General features: G+C 39.1%; 3 protein-coding genes across 4 annotated transcripts in view; 2 read left to right on the forward strand and 1 right to left on the reverse strand.

Moving 5' to 3' along the window:
• Window positions 1–831: 831 nt before the first annotated feature.
• Window positions 832–8478, forward strand: si:ch73-390b10.2 (Golgi pH regulator). Of its 2 annotated transcripts, none has more exons than XM_040005696.1 (14): window positions 832–1086; window positions 2366–2425; window positions 2543–2646; window positions 2730–2836; window positions 2920–3021; window positions 3220–3340; window positions 4525–4605; window positions 4698–4807; window positions 4995–5083; window positions 6119–6211; window positions 6365–6460; window positions 6650–6739; window positions 6831–6896; window positions 7290–8478. In XM_040005696.1, exons 1-14 carry the CDS (start codon window positions 1045–1047, stop codon window positions 7494–7496), a joined length of 1368 nt encoding a protein of 455 aa, XP_039861630.1. In that variant the 5' UTR covers window positions 832–1044; the 3' UTR covers window positions 7497–8478. The 2 variants fall into 2 exon arrangements, with proteins under 2 accessions (XP_039861630.1, XP_039861631.1); XM_040005697.1 differs by lacking the exon at window positions 832–1086 and adding an exon at window positions 2238–2256.
• Window positions 8479–9302: 824 nt separating this feature from the next.
• pdzk1 (PDZ domain containing 1) lies at window positions 9303–13595 on the reverse strand. Its single transcript, XM_040005695.1, has 7 exons — window positions 13383–13595; window positions 13070–13286; window positions 11617–11949; window positions 11336–11532; window positions 11031–11255; window positions 10622–10948; window positions 9303–9912 (listed from the first exon to the last, which is right to left on the reverse strand). The coding sequence occupies exons 1-7, from the start codon at window positions 13587–13589 to the stop codon at window positions 9859–9861; spliced, it is 1560 nt and encodes a 519-aa protein (XP_039861629.1). The 5' UTR covers window positions 13590–13595; the 3' UTR covers window positions 9303–9858.
• An 8234-nt stretch (window positions 13596–21829) lies between these two features.
• Window positions 21830–24943, forward strand: part of LOC120717610 (cholecystokinin receptor) — a 32326-nt gene continuing 29212 nt past the window's right edge. The window contains exon 1 of the mRNA XM_040005750.1: window positions 21830–23029. Within this exon, the coding sequence (XP_039861684.1) occupies window positions 22867–23029 (163 nt within the window). The 5' untranslated portion in view covers window positions 21830–22866. The remainder of the gene's footprint in view (window positions 23030–24943) is intronic.

Raw genomic sequence — 24943 nt, forward strand, 5'->3', positions numbered from 1 at the left:
GGTTTCACAAAGCCTGCAATCAACCATGGACTGCAGGACGCAGCTGACAAGTGTTTCATTTTGATGTCAAGTACACATTATAATAAATTAGAAGTTTGAGTAAAAACATATTCATTTAACGCTTTCATTGGAACTTTGGGTAAAACCTCATAGGGTGACGTCAGAAAACATAACTATTTTTCAAACTACTCCAAGGCTGAGACGAGTGAATGTAATACATATATAAATACTAAATGCATGAATCTTATTCAATAAACTGCTTCCTTTAGGGGCCTCCAGTGTCCTCCATCTCACCTTATCCCGAAGATCCTCCTGTGTCGCATCCCTCTGCGTGTCCTCCTTCACAACTTCTATTGACTTGCTGAGATCTTCTTCTTCGTCTCCTGCCTGTCAACTCCATCTACAGTTAGCATACTTTTCCCAGTATTTCCACTGTCCCTCCACTGCACACATCCAACCCAAAACCATCCCAATCTTGCCTCTCTAAATTTGTCCCCATGTATTAAAAAGTGAATGAATGATTAAATAAATGATATTTATAAATAATTCGCAATTTATTTAAAAACAATTAAAACAATTTAACGCTATGGTTGAATACATTTTTTATTAACTTTATTGAAGTAAAGAAAAGTAAGAAGTGCGTTTTTGTTGCGCTTATTTTTTTTTTACGTCTACGTTTTTACATATGGAAAAAACAACAATTGTCAAATAAATTACATTTCTGATAAATGTAAATAATATAGCCACGTTCACGGTTTGCTACAAAATGAAAACCATATTTTATGGCGAAATTTATTTTTGTTTTTGACGTCATAACTATGAGACGGAAGTGTATTTGCAGGAGTCATCTAGGTGACGTCCCTTCGCGGGCAGTTGCTTTAAGATGACAGTTTAATAATAGTTGCTCCAAATATGCGCTTCTTAACGACATAACGAATAATTTGCATTCAGATCGGAGAGTTTCTATCATGTCAGCGTGAACGGAAGCTGTGCTCGACCCAGTTACACATGCTCAGTTAGTTTTCGACGCACTAAACTGTCATCATGTCGTTTCTAGTGGACTCAGTCATTATGTTCACCTCACAGGTAATGCTGAGCTGGAAGAGTCGACTGGTAGTAACTCGTGTTTAACTTCGTACACCCGGACATGCAGTGACAGGTCTAAGCTTTGACTCTCAAGTGTATCCTCCCAATATCACACCGAAAACGCATTTTGAAGACTGTTAGCTTGGTGCTAGTTTACAGATGTTACAGACCTTGCTAAATATCGAGTTGTGGTTGTAAATAACTTCATTTAACAGAAGAATAACAACAACAACAAGTTGTTGTCTTACCTAAGCATGCGTGCCTTTACTAAAATGTAAGCTTTGAGAGTACAATTTGAGAATGTTTACATCCCTTGAGTACTTTAATGTTTATTTGCTCTACATGGTGATTTTAACAAGAGAACATTCAGGCTGTTTCCTAGTGAATTGCGAGGATAGACATACAGTAGGTTTGCTGTGCAGGAGAACTTGTGGATTATGTAGTTTCACACTCTACAAGTAGGTTTAGCTGAGTTTCGTCAGCTTCACACTTGTGAATGTTGGATTTGCTTGTTGCAGAATGAATGCTTGTTTTGTAAGGTGGGTGGAAATCCATGACCGATGTTGTGCCAAAAACTGATTTCCAATGTTTCCATGTGTTTTTTAAGTGTAATGTCTTTACTTATATTTGTAAATTGACTTTAGTGAACAGGATTTGTAAAGGGTTTATATAGAAACTTTAAAAATTACCAGTTTTTCAAGTATCTTCATAACTCTGTGTTATTGTATCTACATTATAACCAAGCTGGTCCCTTTTGGACACTTGAAATATGTTTACAGAACTATTGTTATATATGTTGTAATTTCTGCTGTCCTCTTGGTCAGATTACTCTTTTTTTAAGTGTTTTTTTTTCTTACTTGATAAATAAAGGATTTATAAAAGTCACTGCCAAAACCTGATTTTGGCTTGTGACAGGAATGTTGAGGCTCAGGATGACTTGGCATATAAAAACAGTTTTTGGCAGACGATCACTTTTTGGCACAACACCTGATTGCAAATAGGTGATAAGCATTTTTGGTGCAGGGCTGCAAATTGGGAAAGAGAACTGGAACCGCCATTGATCCCAGTGATCCCACAGCTTACTGGACATTTTCATAGCCAGTAAGCTGTGATAATGTGAGAATTAGCTAGTGAACGGGCACCTATACCAGAAGCTGAAGACATGCTTTCGTATTTAACTTAAGTGCATATTTATTCGAACAAATCCATCAAACTATCTCTAGCTCTGATAAGCTGAAATTTGATGGTATGCACATACCTCCCACTTTATTCCACACAGGTTCTGTTCTTTGGTTTCGGCTGGTTGTTCTTTATGCGGCAGCTGTTCAAAGACTATGAGGTACAGTGTCTTTACTTACAAATTATCACCAGGATGGATAATAATAAATCTAATAAGAAAAATGTAAGCGTTTAGGTTGCGTTGTAATTAATTAAATGTGTTTTTGTTTGTGTGCAGGTGCGGCACTATGTTGTCCAGGTGGTTTTCTCTGTCACCTTTGCTTTTTCATGCACGATGTTTGAGCTCATTATCTTTGAGATTCTGGGTGCCTTAAGCAGCAGGTTGGTGTATTTTCTGTGAGATTTTAGTGTGTTTTGTTGCTTACAGTCAATGAAAGACTTGAGCCTTTATGTGTTTGCAACAGTTCCAGGTATTTCCACTGGAAGCTGAATCTCTACGTGATTCTGCTGGTTCTAATCTTTGTGGTGCCTTTCTACATTGGTTATTTTGTTGTCAGCAACATCCGCCTATGTAAGTTCGCCACTTTTGCCCTCTAAAAAAATCTGATTTTATCACTTAAAGTTTTCTAAACTGTTTGACATCTCTCGGAGCAGTGCAGAGACAGCGGCTTCTTTTCGCCTGTATGGTGTGGTTTACCTTCATGTATTTCTTCTGGAAGTTGGGAGATCCATTCCCCATCTTGAGCCCGAAACATGGTGAGTGCACATAGCTCACTTTATTTTCCACCAGTCACTTTTATGTTCTCACACTGCATAGAGTATTTCAAACATTATAATTTTTTTTTAAAATACAGAGGTCCCATCTCTAATATTGTACTTTGGAAAGAGTGTTGAAGGGCAAGCGAAGAGTTGTGATGCTTCAGTCTGATGCTTTGTGGGGGGGGGTTGTGTTAGGGATTTTATCCATTGAGCAGCTAATCAGTCGTGTTGGTGTGATCGGAGTCACTCTCATGGCTCTGCTGTCTGGGTTTGGTGCCGTCAACTGTCCCTACACCTACATGTCCTACTTCCTCAGGTAAGCTCCACTGTGAGTGTATTCTGACATCACTTTCAGCTATGCTATGTGAAACAGAAAGTATATTTTTAGCAGGGCTTAAAATGAGGTAAATACAACTCCTGTTAAACAACAGCATATGATGCATTACACAGCGTCATGATTTATTTAACAAAGATGGATGAATCCAGAAGCAGCGTTTGAAAAACTAAGCCCACCCTTACTGCTTCCATAGGAATTAAGAGGGAAAGTAACAGCCAGGTGCTGATAATCAAATGCATTTGATTAAGCGATCATTAGCAGATCAGTTTGCCGGTCTGGAGCATTCAGGTGTGTATTAAAACAGTGCCAAGGAGGAAAGATATCTGCAGTGATCTTACAGAAACAACTGTCACTGCCTGTCAATCTGGGAAGGGTTATATAACTGTCATTTACAGCAAGAAACATTACTCATAAACGGAAGACATTTAAGACAGCTGCCAATCGTTCCAGAAGTAAACATCCCAACAAAGTCACCTCAAGGTCAGACTGTGCGATGCTCAGAGAAACTAAAAACACCAAGAGCTATATCTCAAATTCTACTGAAGACTTGTGGTTGGTTTGGAGGGTTTTCAGAAAGCCACTTTGCTCTAAAAGGAACGTGGCAGCATGAGTTTGGTTTGTATGTGAAGAAACCACAAGACATCTTTGGAGTGGAGATGTTTGGTCATATTGAACAGTGTCATGTGTAGCAGAAACTAAACAGAGCATATTAGCACAAACGCCTCATACTCGTACTCGGCATAGGAGACCCACTCCCCGTCTATCAGTCTCACAAATGTGTGGGACTGATAAACTGGGAAACGGTTAACTGAGGTTATTGCTGTTAAAATGGTTTCACAAGCTGTTGCATCATGGTGTATACTTAGTTTTTCACACTGCTTCTATGTTTTTGTCTTAGTTTTGTGAAATAGTGACACAGTGTAACATGTCACATCATGGTTTGTTCTTAAATAATTTTAGAGCCTGCTAGCCAGATGGCTTTATTATTATAATATCCTGATAATTGAAAGAGGCTGTACATTCTTTTTACCATGACTGTAATCATGCATTATATTAATCTGAGTCTCACTGATTATCATACTCACTTTTATCTTTTTTTCATGGCAGAACTCAAACAAAGGATGACACTGCCTTTATGCTTTGTGCTTTTGTTGCGTTCATAGAAATGTAACAGACAGTGACATCCTTGCTCTGGAGAGACGGCTGCTTCAGACTATGGACATGATTGTCAGCAAAAAGAAACGGTAAGAAAAGACTTTTTGTTTTTTCTTAAACTACAAAAACATATTTGTGTCGCACTTCATAGATTTTTTTTTTTTTTAAACTATTTTTAAAGAATTGCTATGACCCGGAGGCAGATGTACCAGCGTGGGGAAGACCAGAACAAACAGACAGGATTCTGGGGCATGATCAAGAGTGTCACCTCGACACAAACGGGCAGTGAAAGTATCCTTTATGCCTATAATGAATAAAACTTGACACACGGGGTTGCCACAGCAGTTTTACGCGGTGCAACATGACGGGATTTGTGTCTTATTTGAAGCCTAATTTCTGTGATTTTTCAGCTGTTACTGAATATCTCCATTTTAAGTAGGCTTAAATATTTGTAGTCATCCTTGACTTCTTTCTCCAGACCTCTCTCTGGTCCAGCAGGAGGTTGACGCTCTTGAGGAGTTGAGTCGGCAGCTTTTTCTTGAGACTGTAGACCTCCAAGCCACTAAGGTAACAAGTGTGCATGTGTGATCACACGCACACTTTGCTGTGGACTTTGGAGACCTTCTCTAATTTATTTTATATATTTTTAAAATTCCTCATCTATAACAAGTTGAACATCCCATCTCAGTTGTGATTTCTGTTCTTTTGATTAGAACCCAACCGATTTATCAGTGGGCCACTAGTATGATCTGATACTAGCTATTTGCTGGTGTATCTGTATTGGCACTTGCAACAGCTGATTGACTGACTATACAAGAGAGGAGAAACACCCTTCAATCTTGCTACAACTGTTGATGCTGCATAGTTTGCCCACCAGAGGGCACTCTCCAACCACTCTGGTGGGAACATGCATATTGGGAACTGATCTGGGCAGAGTTGGGCAAAACTTGAGCAAGTAAATTAATAACTACCCATAACAAATGGAGTCAGTGAGTCTGCCAATGTATTGGAATATCTTATTTTTTACATCAGCAAATATCTGTCTGAAATATTAGCTGGACTCTTGCTGAAACCAGGTCCAGTATTCAGGTCCCTTTTCACTCTTGCTTATTCTTCAGTAAGTGTCAAGTAAAGAATTCAGGTCATGTTATGACTTAATAGCTGTTCAGCTTTCATCATCATTACTCTGTTAAGCTTAGTTATTGATCTGTAACATATCAGGGTCCTTATAACATATGCACTAGCATGAGTCCCTAGCATGATGTGAACCATTTACATTGCCTGTCCACCATATAGAGGATTACACCACTACTCCTTCTAAAATGCTGATTCTAAAATGTTAATAACGTGGCAAGTGTGGTTGTTATTTTTGTGATTTAAGCAGGTAAGGTTTAGTCTGAAGCACAAAGCGACATGCATGCCTGTGTTTTCCATAGAAACCATTGTTTAATTGAATGTTTTGATTAAATCCAAGAGGACTCTGACACCATAACAGCACATCCTGCCTTTATAGACACATTTATTTATACACACTACGCCCTTTTCTTGTATGTAGGGTAAATGATTTGCAAATTTTTTAACACCACCTTTCTTTATCTGCAGGAGCGAATTGAGTACTCAAAGACATTCCAGGGAAAATACTTTAACTTCCTTGGCTACTTCTTTTCCATCTACTGTGTGTGGAAAATCTTCATGGTGAGAATATTCACATAATGTACTCTGGCTTTGTTTTTGTTTTGTTTTTTTTCCATTCATAATGACATACATAGTTTTGGTTACATAGTAAGTGTCACTGTGTATCTTTATTGCACTAGATGTAATAAAATGTTATTCTTCTTGTAATCATAGGCCACTATAAACATAGTGTTTGATAGAGTGGGAAAGACGGATCCAGTGACGAGGGGCATTGAAATTACGGTGAACTACCTGGGCATTCAGTTTGATGTGAGACACACACCCATGCACTCACAAACACAAAGCTGTGTTTCGATTAGTTCATAAGACTCGACCCAAACATAAACAATACTTGTCTTACCTTAATGTTTAAAAATGAAATCTTTTTTACTGAAATTTCATGTTATGTTCTCACGCCACTGTTTTTCTTATTGATTTTTTGTCTTTCTCACTTTTCAGGTCAAGTTTTGGTCCCAACACATTTCTTTCATCTTGGTGGGAATAATCATCGTCACGTCGATACGTGGCTTACTCATCACCCTCACCAAGGTAAAGCTGTCACTTCATAAGGTCTTTTTAGGCAGTTCATCTTGATCCTCATGATCAGTTTAATGAAACATTTTCTGCTGCTTATTTTTAGTTTTTCTACGCAATATCAAGCAGCAAGTCTTCCAATGTCATTGTGCTTGTCCTCGCTCAGATCATGGTGAGTGTGTCTGCCTTACGCCTATGTTTTTAAGAAAACCTGCAGCCTACAAATGACCGTGAATCTGAATCTTTGTTGTCATCGTAGCAATGAAACTGAGGCGCAATTCTCTCTGTGCAAAAAAGAAAAAAATCCACACAGTTCCTCAATAAAATGTAAAAATTAAATCAAAAATATATAGAAAAATATGTCTATAAACATCAAACACAATTGTTTCCATGTTGCACTAGCCTCCACTTGCCGGTGTTGATTTAAATACCAGCAATAACCTGTGGTTGTAAACAAGAGACTGAGTTGTAAGATTGTAAACATTGCATAACAAGTTATACTGAATCAAATTGTCTGTAACTGTAATTTGGCAATCAGACGTTTCTGTGCATCTCAATCCAATAGGGGATGTATTTCGTGTCATCTGTGCTGCTGATGCGTATGAGCATGCCATTGGAGTATCGCTCCATTGTGACAGAGGTTCTGGGAGAGCTGCAGTTCAACTTCTATCACCGCTGGTTTGATGTCATCTTCCTGGTCAGCGCTTTGTCCAGCATCCTCTTCCTTTATCTGGCCCACAAGCAGGCACCAGAAAAACACATGGCACTCTGATCTCCTGAAGTACATCACCTCTCTTTGGACTCGTGATGCATGGGCTAACTTTTAAATTTGGAATTTAGAGATATCCAAAATTACATTATTTTATATGTATATGTTGGACATATTTACCTGGACTGCCTTTTCCTGAATCAGGAATGGTGGATTTTGAGGAATAAGTTTTGGGGACCTTTTGAGGGCGCAGAGAACAACTTTGAACTTGGACTCTCTTGAAATTAAAGTATTTACAGAACATTATTATTAGGTTTTTTTGATTTTCTATTTGAAAATACAAACACTGTTTCATTTGTTTACTACATTCTTTTCTTTCTTCATTGTCATGATTGGAGCTGACCTGGGGCCTGTTCACCATATGTCAGTCAACATTTCAGCTGGATGAAATTGTAAATGGTTTGGTTTAAGGCCACATTTTTCACCATCTTGGATTATTTGCCACAGCAGCATACTAAGACCACACCTACTCCTTTTACTTTATTGTAAATTACCATCCATCGATTATGCATATACCATATTCAGGGTCGCTGCAGGCTATGCCAGCTGTCTTAGGTGAGAGGCAGAGTACATGCTGGACAGGCGGCCAGTCTATCACAGGGCTAACGCATAGTGGCAAACAGCCATTTAGAACTATCAGTTAGCTGTCAGTACCTGGAGAAACCCACGCAACCAGGGAAATCATGCACACTCCACTCAGAAAGGCCTCGGCGACCTGGTGGATTTGACCTCGCTGTAAGGGAAAAGTGCTTACCGTTGCACCACCATGCTTTCTGTTAATTATAAATGACATAAAGATTAAATTTCAAACTGCAGATCACTGCACAACCCTGGCTGCATGGTACACTGATGATACCAGGAGCATTTAAAGTGGGGAGAATGATGCGTGATTGTCACGATCCTCGAGTGTAGTCTGAGTCGTTGCTGTTAGGGAGATACCACTTTAGTTGGGAGGGAATAATAAATATAATGTATTACTACCACATATTTGCAAACCAAGGTGTGATTTCTTGTCCTTGCTTTTAAATAATTATGAAGAAAATATTTTTGAATATGCAATAACAAGAATATCCAGTGAGTTAACTTTACCTTTTTAAAAATAAAAAACACTGATAGAACGTGCCAGTTTTTCAAAGAAGGAGAAGGCCACCTGCTATACTCTTGAAAATCAGCTGATAAATATTTTGGTGGACAGGCTGACTTTTCCAGCTGGGTTCAAGTCAGACCCAGCTGATCTTCTCTCGGTTGAATATATATATTTTATTAATTTCCCCCTTTTCACATTTGCTTTGAAAGTAGGTTAGCATTTACCCATTTGAATTTATTGTATTTTCCTTTTTTTGTTTCAGCTCCTTGGTGTGCAGCTTGCTTGATCAGAATATTTGAAAAGCTCATTAATCGGACAATGGACACATATATATTTGACATTTAAATATCTTTACCTTTTGGGTTTCTTTTTTCCTCATGTTTTAGTATGAAAGCACATTTGAAGGATTTTTTTCATGACATATAATTTTAGATCCCTCACTTGTTTTTGCTGCTTTTATGCTCATCTACCAGAACCTCTTGCTCCACTGGGGTCAGACTTTGTGGTCTCTCACTCCTCTAAACAGAGTGTGCACAAATCATTTTCTTTTATCGGTATACATCCACATTTAATAACCATGCGAGGCCAAAATTTTCTCGGATGACACAAGCTGCCTCCGTCCTTGGATCTTTCTTTTTTTCTTCCAATGAAAAGATCAAAATGCTGCTTGTGATCCACATCCTGAAGTGGCTGTAAGTTTTGACAAATATGCCGTTTTTAGCTGCCAACAAAAAGATATTCATGAAGTTGATCTTTTTTCAGATCACACCTTTGTTTATTCGTGTTTCAAAAACTTTTCATTTATTTATAAATCAGACAGCAAATTAAATTTTAAATATTTCGAACATTTATTAAAAGCAGGAGAAAACAAGAATACATTAAAGGTCGCAGTGTTTACTGGCAGTATTAATATTGTGTTCATTCTCGGTGCTGTGCTAGTCATAGTAGGAAGGATATTACTCATCTCCGCAAACACACTCATCAAAAGGCAGTTCAAAGGATCGTTGGGCAAACGTTCCTGAAATTTCTCGATATTCACAAAGATGTTTTTCTCAGCCATGTCATACAGTTGAAGCAGCTACTCTGCGATGATTCAGATTTTGACAGTAAGTTTGAAGTCTTCACTTCATGTTCTATTGTTTCTGTCAACTTAAAAAAATCTTTTGATATTAAGTCTTTGTGAGAAGCCAAGCTGACTGGTTAAAATAAACAGAAGAAAAAGAAACAGATCAACATCAAATTAGGCCAAATCAGGAGAGGGGTCCTTCAGGTCGCTCCTCACAATCTCTCATCAATGCTTTCTGTAGACGAAGATGATGACACGGATGAGTTCTAAATAAGAGAAAACACAGACGTTATTAAGGACAATGAGCTTTTTTCCTGTATGTTTTTAGTTCAGGGATGATTGAGAAAGGGTATGAGAGGTATTTAATCAAGCAAATGAAAATACTATAACCAAGGCCAAAATTCTGCGGTTATAGTACGAGCAGATTTAATGTTTACTATGCTCCTGATCCTAGTTTGGTGTGTTAGCATGCAAACAGCAGCCACAGAGTACAGCTGACGATGATGGGAATGACATTTTTTAAAGGCATTTGGTCATCATCAGTGTCAGATAAATGTTACAGTTCATTCTTTGTCTTGTCTGCCTTACAGCAGATGGCTGCCATTCCCCGATCCTGGTTCTGCTAGATGTTTCTTCCTGTTAAAAGGAAGTTCTTTTTTCTTCACATCTTTGCCAAATGCTTGCTCATAGGGGTTTGTTTGATTGTTGGGCTTTTCTCTGCATTATTGTAGAGTCTTTACCTTACAGTGCCTCGAGGCAACTGTTGTTTAGTGCTATATAAATAAAACTGAATTGAATTCTGAGGAAAAGATGGATGTCTGAACAAGTTTCCTCTCATCCAGTCATCGAATTATTTACACCAAACCTTGTAAACCTCGCCGTGGCACTAAAAGGAAACCCAGGGGCTACTCAGAGTCAGTATTTATTTTCTGGGGACTATGAATGTTTTCGAAACAATTAGAAACTACTTCTCACCCTCTGTCTTTCTGGTTCAATCGGGGTTGTAGGTCTTGCTTCCTCTTCCTCCAGTCTCTCCTTCTTGCTGGCTTCTGGAGTTTTTGCGCTGTGGACTTGAGCGTAAGATGTTTCCCCGAGGAGCTGGCGTGTGATAGGCACTCCTTGAGCTTTGAGCTTTTCATAGACGCTCTTTTTAGCCACCAACATTTCCAGATAATTCCCACTGCCTTGGATAATCTTCACCACGTCATCATGATGGCTCTGCTCTACATTCACCCCGTTCACCTCAACCACAATGTCATCATCCTCCATGCCTACCTTGTCAGCTACTCCACCCTTCACCACCTGGAACACAGTGTGTCTTATCACTTATCAGTTGTGCTTAAAGTATCAGTGGTCAAATTGTGGACATTATTTTAAGCCTTACATTTTGAAGGTAATGGCCGCACACTCCCTGGATGCTATTTAGATGAAAGCCAAAGCCATCTGAGGTCTTCTCCAGTTTACACAGTTTAGGCCTGAGTTCCTCTTTCCTCTCTGCAGCAGGCGTGCTTGATCTTGTAGGAATGGGTAAGTTAACAGCTTCTGTGTAACTGGGTGGTGAGTTGGAATCATTCATGTCCTCCAAGAAAAGCAGAGGAGGAACTTTCCCCTGTGAATGATACAACATGATATAATTTAGACCACCTACAGGGATTACTTAACAGACAAGATGTTGGCGCCCTGGCTCACCAGCTTATACACTTGGTCTGTGTCTTTGTCCACTACTAGGAGGCAACATTTGTTGCCACTCTGCTTGATCCTGTCTACCACCTCCTCATGGCGGCAGCTCTCCACATCTCTGCCATCCACAGCCACCAGCCTGTCCATTTCCTTCAGGCGCGCTTTTTCTGCTGAACTGCCTCTCTCTATGTCCCTGATGAAGTGTCCTGCATGGAGTCATGGAGCACATTATTAAAATGCAGCCTTCTTTGGACAGTATAATCTACAAAACATAGTCATTATAATCATGCCTGCTTGATTGGGCTCCTCTCTAAGGGTGAAGCCGTATCCATCAGATCCTTTGGTTATGTTGATGATGCGTGGTTCTTGAGGGAGGTACTTTGTTGTGGCTAACCACGAGCCAATCTTTGCATGAGTCTTCTGATAGAACTTGTCTGTTTCCTCGTCGACCAGTAGGAACATGATATGGCTGCCTGCCCGTTTAATTTTGTCCACTGCTCCTTCGTGTGTGATGTTTTCTACGTTTTCCCCGTTGATCTCCACCAGACGGTCATTGAGTCTGACCCCTGCCCTTTCAGCTGTGCCTCCTGGGGTCACTTCTGTCATGAAAAGTCCACGCTCACCTAGACATGATGATAAAAAAAGGAATTTTTTTAAACATAATTGAACAGTTTTCTTGATAGTTCTCTACAGACTAAAAAGAAAAAAGTCATCCCCTTTTGAAGTTTAACCAAAATTCTAATTTTAATTTGTGATAGTATTTTTTTGTATCTATTACTACTGAAATACCTTTCAAAGATAAGTGCACAGAAAACACTGCAACAAGTTAGATATAAAGTCCGGGTCTGAAAAGTGAAATCTTTGCAAAGGTCTTTAAATCTTCATGCTGGAAGGTGACTCCCAAAGCAAATCACATAAAAGTCTATAATGAATGAGCATGGTTGTCTAACTATTTCTGTGACTGGAATATAACAGCCTGAGGACAGCAAGGATAGGGTCATGCACAGCCTGAACTGGATAAGTGGAATAAAATAGATAGCTGGACAGAAGTCTGTAATGATACCTAAGCTCCCTTCAACACTATCGTGATTAGTTCTGGTTTTAGCCACTATTTTCAAGCCTTATTGACTACTATACATATGAGGCATTAGGAAATGCTCTATTAGCAAATAAATACGCTTTTAGCTGGAACTTATGAACCACTGTAAGTGTCATATAAATGGGTACTTCCAAAGTTAAGCCATTTGAGTTTAGCAAATCTAAACTTCCACTGTCCAGCGTCAAATGGCTTTTATTACTATAAATTGTCCTCCTATGGCCTTTTCTCCTGACCCCTTCTGTAAATACTGATGGTGATTGAAAAATCAAGAATTTAACATTTGGAGTCATCACTCCGTTAAACCTTATTCCACCTGTTTTTAGTTCATTTCCTATGTAATTTGGCGTACCTCAGCTTTTTCCTCAATAATTCCTTCTTGACAGCCACTGAGATAATTTAGGGTGAAGCTTCACTGAACAGTATGTGGATCAACTGAAGGTCCAGAGTCATGTCTCAAGTCCTTTGTTAGGTCTTTGCTTTGATGGTTTTCTGTTTCATGACTTTCAAATATTGTTATCTGCTGCAGATAGTTTTTTTTTAGCCCAGTGTCCAGTTTCCTCAATTTTTTTAAGGACACACTGCACACCATGCTTTTTTATTCTAACACTTACTCAGAATTGGGAGTCCCTGCATCCTCTCCTTACCTTCAACTGAGCGAATAGAAAACCCAAAGCTTGAGCTGGACTTAACCAAGTAGCAGAGTTTGGGTTTTGTTTTTGGATGTTTTTCCACTCCATTGGCAACTGGCTTGCTTCCAGGGTTGGAAAGGTTTACTCCCTGGGCTTTTGCTTGCTTGTAGGAGGATTCATCGAGAATGTGAAATGTGACAGATGTTCCACTGTTTTTCACCAGGTCCACCACCTGTCCAGGAAAAAAAGATGCTTGTCACAGCAGAACTGGTCTAAGAGTTGCTATTGATTTGATTAATGCACTGCAGTATTTCTACATCCTGCTCACTTCAGAATGCGAACATTCATCGACAAATGTTCCATTGACCCGGAGGATGCGGTCTCCGTCTTTGATGCCAGCCAGCTCAGCTGGACCTCCCATTTCCAAGCAGCGGATCAGGTGACCCTCCTCGCCATTCTCCACCCTCAGATAGAAGCCAAATGTCTGTTTTGGTTTCTTGGATAGGGTAAACACCCGTGGCTTGTACCCAGCCATGTCCTAACAAAAAAGGTGAAAAGCACACACATGACAATCACAGTGGTAAAGTCATGACATTAAATACACCTGTCACTACTAATGCTTGACTTACAGGCATATCTTTTTTTTAACACCTCCCGCCACCCTTCCTGTTGTTACTGCCTCTTTTAATATATAAGTAGAGTAGAAACTACTACTGGACCTTAAGGACCAGTAGGAGGGTTGCTTCAGATCAATAATCTTACAGTTAACCTTTCATGCTGGGTTTGCAACAGAAGTTAATGGTTAATAGCAAACATAGCTGACAGTGGTGATGACTCTCCATAAAAAAGCAGCTTGGACTTTGAATGAACAATAAGAACTTCTGCTGCAATTCTTGCTGGATTGTTATTCCCATACAGGAAGGTCTGTGTGTGCACATGTACTGGCTTATTTATTCAGCCATTTAATGTTGCTTAATAAACAAATAATGGCAAAAAAAAAAACAACGACTTTATTTAAGCAGGCAGGTTAGAATAATTTTTTTGTTTGTATTCCTTATACCTTTACATTTAGTTTTTACCTGTTCTAGATTTAAGTGTATAGAATTTATGTTTGCACTGAATGCAATCTTAAAGTGTCATCTTAAAGATCACATTGTTTATAGATCCGGTATCTAATTAATAAGAGCCCTGAGATTACAAATTTATGTCTATAATCTCAATAATATCTTGTGTCAGTTTACTATAACACAAGCAACACAGCTCACCCTCAAGAAACACTCATCCTCAAGACAAGACAACATTTTCCATTATTCTTAAAATGAATTTATAAGATAGCATAGATCTAGTTTTGAATGTGACATTGAAAAAATTTAACTAACTACAGGATCTCTGAAAAATTACATACAGCTTAGTTGAGTGTTTATAATATACTCACCAGCCTGTCTCTCCTGGCGTCTGAATCTCAAAGGAGAGCTCACCTGTTACTGTTTAGCTGTTATCTATGTATCTTTAACCTGTCTACCTCCTCCTTCCCGCCCCTTTTCCTTCCCCCTTCAGGGACTTTGACAGGCCAAAGGTTAGCCTAAAGGCTGAGTTATTTAACAGTTTCTAGGCTCACAAATATCTGCAGAGGCGTTACAAGGTGGGCAGTCAGCTGTTTAGTGGTCAAAGGTACAAAATGCAGGTGGCAAAAAAACAATGTACAATCATTGCAGCACACACAGTTATTACAGCATTGTGAAATTTGAGTTATAATCACTAACACAGTATTGTGAAATGACTACAAAAATGCTTAATTTAATTGCATAATTTAATTTTTACTTGAAAGAAAAAAAATGATGGGTTCTTATTAAAACTTGACAAAGAATTACCTAAATTGTGTTATAGCAAAAAGGTCAATAAATTTGCATGAAATAGTACTTAAAAAGCCATTTCATGTAATGTAAATATAATCACTAGAGATGAGGACCAAGAGCTGGATCTTTTGGAGAACCTGTTCCCAGTTGTTCAGTTACTTTGAGTTTTGAGTTTGCCCGCCTATCGAGCCCACTTATCTGTTTCATTTGCACTTGTGCTAATAAGCTAATTTCAGTTTGTGTCCTAGAGGAGGAAATTTATTTTTACAGTTTCTACAATGTGGATATTAACATTTTGTTTATAGTTTGGACAAAAGGAGGAGAGCCCAGTGTTTAAGTGCAAACTGCATCCAGGACAGAACACAACTTCTGCTCTTTGCAAGCACCTGCACAAACAGTATGCTAACGCTAAGTTAGCCAAGAATCCAGAGTGATGTTAAAGCTGAGTTGAGTAAATACCGGCCCCATTGCAGCAGCCTGACCTTGAAGTTCAACAGGTAACAAAGCCAGTGATGAGCAATCAGGCTGCAGCTTCCCTTGCTGTTCATGTTTCTAACATAGAATCACTATGATGATCGCTTTAAAGTCTTTTTGTGCTGATTTTCATCTTTGCTTTATGCTGTCAGCTTTGTGTTCATACCTAAATAAAAGAGAAAGAGAAAGATCACACGTGTGTCCTCATTAGGATAGGTTAGTGTGTGGAAATGCATCCTACAGGATTATTTTGTTAAATAGTATTTATGAAACAAGGAGTTTCAGGTCATTTTAATGAGTAACATGAAAGTTACTTAATAGTGTAACAAATTACTTTCCCCTGTGAGTAATTAAGTAGCGTACTGCATTACTTTTAATTATTGTGTTCTGTGTAATTTGTGCAATACATTACTTTTTATGAGTAATGCTCCCAGAACTGATCACAACAAATAGGGGAAATGCCTACAACAGGCACAAACACTTGTATGCAATTAATTTGCATAAATGTAATGTCTTTGATATGGTGCTTAGGGATGGCAGTGACTCTCAAAGTGGAGCCAATAAGAAGCCAATGAGAATCAATAAAAGACCTGATAAGGAACCGAATCTATAAATATGGACAATGAAATCGGAATCGCTAAGTTCTTATCAATACACGTCCCTGATAACCCATGTGGGTGTTTCTCTTACATTTACACACCTCAAAGCTGCAATGTTTGCATTATGGCACATTCAATCCAGTCTCATTCAACAAATGTGTCATAAACTCCACCCTCAAGGTCATAATGTTCAAATCTAATTCTAATGGTTTTATTGTGATGATATGGTGTCTCTTGAGGCGTGCAGTACTACACAAATGTCTTGAGCAACACTTCCTTTTTTTCTAGGAAAATGTAGACTATATCTAGTAATTTAATGAAATAAAAAAGAAAATACAGTATATGATGCTAAACAGACAGGGTTTTTCTATCTAGGTATGCTTATACTGCAATGTTAGTGTGTTTGGGGTCATTGTCATACTGAAAAATGTGGCTTTTGTTATGCAAATGGTATTGCATGGTGAAATCAAAATCTGAGCGTATTTTTCTGTGTTTGTAATTCCATCAATTTTGACAACATCCCCAACACTATGGGCCTCCAGTGTGTTTTACAGATGGCTGCAGTCACTCGCCTTTGTTCCTTTCTCCTGACCTCTTCTGTAAATACTGATGGTGATTGAAAAATCAAGAATTTAAAATTTGGAATCATCACTCCATTAAACCTTATTCCACCTGTTTTTAGTTCATTTGCTATGTAATTTGGCGTACCTCAGCTTTTTCCTCAATAATTCCTTCTTGACAGCCACTGAGATAATTTATGGTGAGGCTTCACTGAACAGTATGTGGATCAACTGAAGGTCCAGAGTCATGTCTCAAGTCCTTTGTTAGGTTTTTGCTTTGATGGTTTTCTGTTTCATAGCCACATGACTTTCAAATATTGTTATTTGCTGCAGATAGTTTTTTAGCCCAGTGTCCAGTTTCCTCAATTTTTTTAAGGACACACTGCACACCATGCTGAAATATACCAAGTTTTTAGGTAATAGGTCTATGGGAATTACCTTGTTGGTGCAAAAATAGTATTCTTATGCCTATCAAGCAGCTTTCTTTTTCATAGATTCAACGAAAGAAATGGAAAGCAGCCTTCGTCCAAAGAAAAACTTGGACAACTGTTGATCAAGACACTTTAAAATCTTTTTAATACATCCGGCTCACTGGAAGCAAAATATTAAGAAATTGTGGGCCAAGACTGTTGCACAGTACCATAATGAAGAGACAGACCAACACCGGACTAGCTATCCATTCTGTCAACGGTACAGTTGGTCTAACTTAGATACTTGTATAAAGAAATGTGTCCAGGAAGTTTGCTCCCACTGGCATTCATTGGTTACTTAAGAGTCTAAGACCCAGAGGTTAATTGGTCTTGTTTTCCAAGAAACAGCTTCACAAATTCCACCTTAGTGTCACCACTGGTTAAAAATTCCCCTCTGTACCGCTTTCCCACGTCAATACTTAAAATGGTAAGGATAAAATGTTGACTTGGCTAGTCTTCTAACAGGTGGATTAAAGGGGGTCATTTATTTTTTTAGTAAAGATCTTTGTGGTGTAAAAAAATTCAAGATAGGGTTGGTCGCAGTTAAGTTTTAATGTTTGTTGTTAACCTGGTCGTAACTCTGGATGTAAAAAGCAGTTATACGATGGCACAAAGGTGACAACCAAGGCAAAATCTGCAAAAGAAAAGTTTTATTCATTACCGAACTGGTGTCTGCAGCAAGATTTTGTTGCCAATATCTTTTTAAATGTTTTATTGTATGCTACTCAGAATTTGGTTCTGGTAGTGTCCTCTCTTTCTCAAGGCCTCTGGGGAGGCCACAAAGTAGATTTGAATTCCTCTCCGTGCCTTTGAACAGAAATTTTTTCAGCACTGAGTAGACGGTCAAAATAAATATGAGTGCTGTGGACTGCCAATGATGAGACTGCGCAATATAACAAAGGAACTTTTATCGCCGCGCTTTATGCAAATGATGTCCTGACATGTTCAGATTTTTAGTGATACTTAACAATATATTTTATTTTATTTGACTTATTAACTATATATAATTTTGTTTCTATTTTATTACTATGTGCATACACACTGAGAGTTACCTTGTGTATGTCATGCTGAAAGGAAATAATTACTTTAGAGTCCCAAAATTACATTAATTTGTATGCACAGAACCAAACTGCCTCTGGCAAGTTCATCTTCTAAAAAAATCTCTAGATATATTTATTTAATTTGCATAAATGCAGAAAGAAATCCTGAGTAATATTAAAACTTCCACAAATGTATGAGATCCAAATATCTTGCCAGGTAATATCCATAAAGGTGTGTATCCCTTAAAAAAAGAAAATACAAGGTCTCATTTCCAGCTTACATCTTTACTATAACATAACCTGTGTATTCGACATCTAACAAGCACATCTGGTTGAAAACCCTTTTCGTCAATGCTTTGTACTGGCATCAGTCTCCCTTCCCCCAATATAATTTTCCTCCTTTATTTTTGGCAGACTGCTACCTTTAATGGCGCATTACCACCAACAACAGTAATGTATATTGACTGATGTGCAGACCTGCTGGTGGAAAGATGTATGGATATCCATTACCATCCTTCACAGTCCACAGAAATGTGAATCACATCACTCCACGCTTTTACTGTATGGATATAATTGTTGGTGCAATGGTAGAGCACTTACCTTTAACAATAAACTGAATTATGTGTATTCAATACCTTCCACCTCTTGTACAGTAAACGGTAACAAAGTAGACACTGCTGCTGTTTTGTTTTCATCTATTGTTGAAAGCTCATTTTACTGGGAATAAACTATTCCAAGGATTCCCCTCATGGCACTAACATTGTTTTAGCTGGTTTGGTCCTAACATCACTCGGGATCAATGTCTCACTGCACCCGTGAGAAGCAAGTGAAGGATCATATTAGTGTCATATTAGTGAGGTTTGCATTACTGATCTAATGCTTCTCGTTTGTATGTCTACAATATTTGTGATTTAAGCAAGTTATTTTGAAGAAGCCTCGGTTACACGAGGTCATTGTCCCTGGGGGTTCCTGGAACCAATTTTGAGAGCCAGCACTTTACTAAATACTATACTGATGTAAAAAGTATGACGAGGTCTGTTTGTGACAACCTGGTGCGACCGACAACAGGAAATGGCAGAATTTGTGCTGGAGACTTCAATCTTTCTGCCTGTGCACCTGAACACTCAGATGCCCAGTAGGGGTGTACGTACCTCCTGACCAGGCACTTATTACTGCTGATGGGTTGGCACCGATTATAACTCTCTCTCTCTCTCTCACACACACACACTACGCACACACACACACACACACATGCACACACACTACCAGTTTGGAGCCATATTTGAACAATCGATCTCAAGGGTTTAGGAGCCACAACCTGAGGGGAGATGAGTGGAAAGAGACTGAAATCCGTTTCAGCTTGGCTTAGTGCTGATGCGTTCATAATCCATTAGCTCTTGTTGTCATCACCTTGAATTTGCCAGAAAAAAAAACAAAAAACACACAAACTTTGTCTTTTTGTGATGATTGGATTTTCCAATGAAGCTGTTATTATTGAATATGGAACATAATGGCATATATTTAAAATATAGCTATAGAAGAATATACAAAATATGCATTTATTATTTAAACAAAAGTCATAGATATCAGCCTCAAAGTGCCACCCAAGAAGTGGTTGTCTCCAACCTGTCCTAATCAGCAGGGACGCGTCGGTAATCAACATGTCATGCCAGTATGCGATTACGATGCCCAACAGGGAGCACTATTCTCTGTCTTCATTCTGATTGGCATCCTCACATGGCTTGTTTATCTGGGCTAAGTGGCTGTGCACATGACCTGCCCGAGCCAGCTAATTAGACCAGAAGAAAGATTGGAAATGAGCTGCTTGTAATAATATCCCCCTCCATTTTTTCTGGAAATCATTTGAGTGTTCAGGGCGCAAACAGTGGCTTCCCAGTAATAACACCCTTCAGAGAACAGTGACATTTTAACTTAACAAATGTGCAAGTGGCACTGAAGACACAGTGTCTGTTACCTTTTAGGGAAAAAGTAGACATGTAATGTGTCCAGATTCAAGGCAGATACTACTGTATATCCATATTTCATCCTTAGTTCAGGAAAATATAATGATGAAACCGAAGAACTTGACTTAAAAATAGCATCTATGATGTATGAGACCCCAATAAAATGACAAGAAAGAGTTCCCTTAATCAGAGCTTTAATCCAGACTATCAAGGATTTTCTAGCACCAAAAACATTCTGTCATTTAACAATATTGTTATTTAAAGACATCAAATCATATTGACACACTGCCTGAGGGCACAGACACATGCGCTTTAGATTTTTTTTTTTTTTTTATAGCAAAGATATGAATCTGCATACAAAAGAATAAAAGAAGAGAGCCAAAAAGAGACCAAAGTAGAATCAAAAGATGGTAAAAATAAGAATGAAAACCACGCACTCTCCCACTCTCCAGTTTGTTCTTTTCAGAAATGATGAAGAGCACTCGATACACGATGTTACTGCAGAAGTACAGCTAGGTATACAGTAGTAATGGGCACAAGCATTTTCAAGCCATGGGAGCTACAAGTACCTCATAAAAAAAAAAAGAAAAAAGAGGGCAAGACCGCCATGTGACAGTGAATTCATGAGCCCAAAGTTCAGTTTTAGGTGTGACATTAGGTCGGTCTGCCAAAACCATTCTCCTGAAGCGTTAGGCAGCTTCCAGTGTGGGTAGGATGAGTGTACAGGCAATAAAAGAGGTAAAGGCCAAGACATTTAAGGCATTTAGTTTTTCCAGAATCCTCTAAGGGCGGCAGAGTGTTATGGTGGTCAGCACTGTTGCCTCACAGCAAGAAGATTGTGGGTTCTAGGCCAATGCCTTTCTGTGTGGAGACTGTATGTTCTTCCTGTGTCTGCATGAGTTCTCCCCAGGTAATCTAGTTTCCTCCCACATGTTCATTCTTTCATAAAAGTGGTTATTTGTTACATAACATCTCAACACATGGAAAAATAACCACTCACAGGTGCCATTCAGTTTTACTTTCAGAGGATTAAACTCAGCCAGAGAAAGAATCTAAGTGATGGCGATTCTTGGTGGCAAAAAACTTCCAAAAGAAATGCACATTCATAACAAAAAGGAGTTCTTAAGAGAGCACAGGAAGCATCAACAGACAATGAAACAAATATGGGTGGAATAACACAAGCAGGAACCAGAACACGATCACCCAATACTGAAACAAGAAACCGACAGTGACAGAGATGGTGGGAAAATGGTAAAAAAAAAATAGTGGCACAACAAATTCAACAGAATAACCAGGATCAGGACCAAACAAAAGCCTTTGCTGAGATTTCAACTGTACTATCAGTTCTGCCAGAATAACCAGTGTGGGTGTTTTGTCACTTCTTTCCACAGATGACTGTTAACAGAATAGATCTCGAGTGTTTCTCAAATGTTCAAGTCAGATGAATAAAACTGCTTCTGCTGGGGGAAGGCTTGAAGCTGAAATGGTTAAAAGAAACTGCTGGTAGCAAATAAATCAAGTCACACACAGAGAGAGTTCTACATCAACCATAAATGCTGATGAGGAGCAATTAAGTGAGTAATCAAATGAGTGCAGATGAAAATATTACAACACACACAGCCAGAGGGCAGGCGGCATGGCAAAAAGTGCAAAATAAGTATGCAGAAAACCTATTAGGCATTTTTAATAACGTAAGATTAGTCAGTTCAAGTGAAGAGGTTAAAGATGTAATGATGATGATTTTGATAATCATGCATCAGATATTATACGGAGGAAGTCTATCACACAAGCGTTTAGAAACTGCACTGATATATTCTGCAGCTCAAACCTTTGTTAGTCAAGAGAGATTTGCAACAAGAGGACCGAAAATCCGCTCAGACCTGCCACATGGGGGCGGTGGCGTGCATGTAAAAACCACAAAACAGCCTACAGTCCGGCAACACTTAAATAAGGTGAAAACGTCCTCGCTCTTAATTGAATTACCAGCAAGCACCTTCACACTATGGAACAAATAGCCAAATATAAGTGGAAGTGACGGCTGTAAAGTAATAATAATCAAAAACCTGAACACAATGAATCATGTGTTTCTTTCTTTTCTTCTCTGTAATCACCCAGGTCTCATTCATTTGAATCTCCCCTGCTGCTTCTATATTAGATCCTTGACTATTTTGCAAAGTTCAAGAGGTCTTAAGCGTTTTAGGACTGTCACTATTTAGATATTGAAAGAGAACTGAGTGCTTTTCCCCTAACACAATGTTTCAGCATTGCTTCAGGCTCGTGGTGCTGCAAAAAATGATGAATGGTTTTCATTTTATGGCTCACCCCGACTTTTTTTTTTTCTTTTAATCGAGACAAACAATGCTGCCTCTTGAGAAGCTGTGAAGCTATTATAAATATGTTCGTGTATGAGTTACATACGTAAAAAACGAACCAGGCTTTTCTTATTCCCACTGCTCACACACATACGCATACAAACCACACGCCCTTTATGACAGCAGTCCGCGACTCTGGCAGTTCATTTGGCAAAAGCGCAGCAGCGCACCGCGCTCACCTCTCCTGGTGCGCACCAGCCCTCGATTAACGCGCGACGCTCACTGAGACACATCTACAGTAACCGAGAAGGAGTAAAAAATAAATAAAAGAAAGGACATTAATCTAGTTTTTTTGTTTTTACGTTTTTATTTTCTTTTGCAAATTGGGAAAAAGACAACTTATACCTCATTCAGTCAGTGTGATGGACAGTGGATGCAGAGTAGTGTTATCTGACACTTTAAAAGGCTCGAATTCCTTTGAATTTTTTCCTAATATTATACGGCATCAACTTACGCTGCGAACATTAAATCAGAATCATGGCTGACTACGTGAGAAATGAGACATCCATCAACCCCGAGTGCGTCGTAGCGCAGGTCGACGCGCTGAAGAACGGAGCGGGTAACGGGAGCTTGGAGGCAACAAACCTCGCCTGCGGCAACGCGTCCACACTCCTCATACCTCAGCGTGCGAGGCAGAGAGGTGAGCGCGCACACACATAGCTCATCTTTTAATGAAATGTGCCACCATAATGTCTCTTTATTTAATTTTAACGCGCTATTATCTGCACTGAAGCATTGCATACGTCCGCAGACTGTATGCAATGTCCAACTTAAGTTTAATTTGTAGTATTGATTTCATTGGGATGTGATGGGACTGATGAGCTCTGATTTCAGAGAAACTAAAACGGATTGTTTTTGTTTTTCAAGTCCTTAAAACTACAACAGATACAATAAGAATCTGTGCTTTTAACAACTTAAGGTAAAAGCATTCTGTGCTTAACATTTTACCTGGAGGTGACAAACTCACTTTCTGTCTGATACCATTTCAGTCTTTAGGACTTAGCAGTTTATTGGAAGTATATGGAGGTGCATTAATACTTTTTTTTTTTTACAGTAAGGCTGGTTTTTTAGGTTCTATTTATTTTAAGCAAAAAAGTGTACAGAGCAGCAGTGAATTACAGATCAAAGAGGATGCACACAGACAGACAGGCACATCTAACCCTGGCCACACAGGGGATTTATTCATAAAAAAAAAGTCACATCAGGGCTGTTCCTCACGGTCATCCCAGTCCTAAAGCATTTTAATGCACTTTATCCAAATTGTGATGAGAACAGAGCACCTGTTATGCATAGACTTCCCCCACCCCCCATGTAAATCTATAAATTTTGGAGGGAAAAAAAGGACATTTGAGTGCATCATCACACTTGCAATTTCCTGTCCTGTTTCCAGCTGCTACATTACATTGTGGGGTCTCGCTTTAAGGCTTCGTAGGTATTGTTGTCACTGAGGAGAGTAGTGATCTTTGTGTGGTAATCCATTGTGTTTAGGACAGTGCACCTTCCCTTATCAGCTGGTAATATAGTGATGTTGTGGTCTTTGCTCAGGGAAGCGACGGCCTTCTTTTCTTGTAATGTGAGGTTAGATGGAGGGACTTTGGAACTGGAGAGGGTGGCTGAGACTTTCATCCTGATTTGCTCTGCTTCTGTCTGTGATAATTTGTTAATCACTCACATCCTGGGCCATCTGACCTCGGGAAATCACATGATAGGGTGGGGCCAGGTTTCACAATGAGCTCACCCGAAACCCTGGCTGATTGGGACCCACACCCGCTTTCACACCTTGGCTCATGTGATTAGGTAGAGGATCATCAGGGGGTCCTTTGTCCCTCTTTGGGGGGAAACTCCCACTGGGTTTAAATCTGGGACTCTCCACCATTTGACCTTAGAACTGAAGAAGCTTCTCGGATGAGAGGTGAAACGTCTTCAAGCAACTCAAAGAAGTCCAGACGCTTTTCTTTCCAAGCTCCTTAGACTACAATGACCTGGATGACTGAGAACCTTCACAGACATTATCAATCTTCACTCCTCAGAATTTGTCAGTGTTTCTGTGTTTGGATGAGGTGGTTTTGCCACATGTGCCTACGCTTGTGTGTGTGTGTGTGTTTGTGTGTGTGTTTGTGAGCAGCATAGTGTCAGTATACTTTTATATAAATGACAGATACCTGTACCCCTTTTATAAGACTTTAAACTGTAGTGCATTGTAGGCGATGATGACTGATTTGCCTCTCCCTCAATCATTCCCATCATTACACGCGATCTTTTACACCTCCCAGTGGTAAGTAATTTCAAACTGAGGCTGAATTAGAACACTTCAAATTACAAGCCCACTGAGGGCATATCTAACAAGTACAGATCAATGTAAGGTGGCTTGTGTCTCCCGAGCCTGGCAGCAGATGTGTTTCATATATTATATGCAGCAAACTAAGATATTTTCTTTCCCCCACAACATGTCAATCACTCCTTCAAATCAGGCCGTTCTTTCTCTCTGGTTAATATTCTCACTGTATCTCCTAACTGCACTTCATACTGATCTCAGATGATCATATAAATAGAT

Source organism: Simochromis diagramma, unplaced genomic scaffold (genome assembly GCF_900408965.1).
Source record: "Simochromis diagramma unplaced genomic scaffold, fSimDia1.1 OVJJ01000501.1, whole genome shotgun sequence".
NCBI lineage: Eukaryota > Metazoa > Chordata > Actinopteri > Cichliformes > Cichlidae > Simochromis > Simochromis diagramma.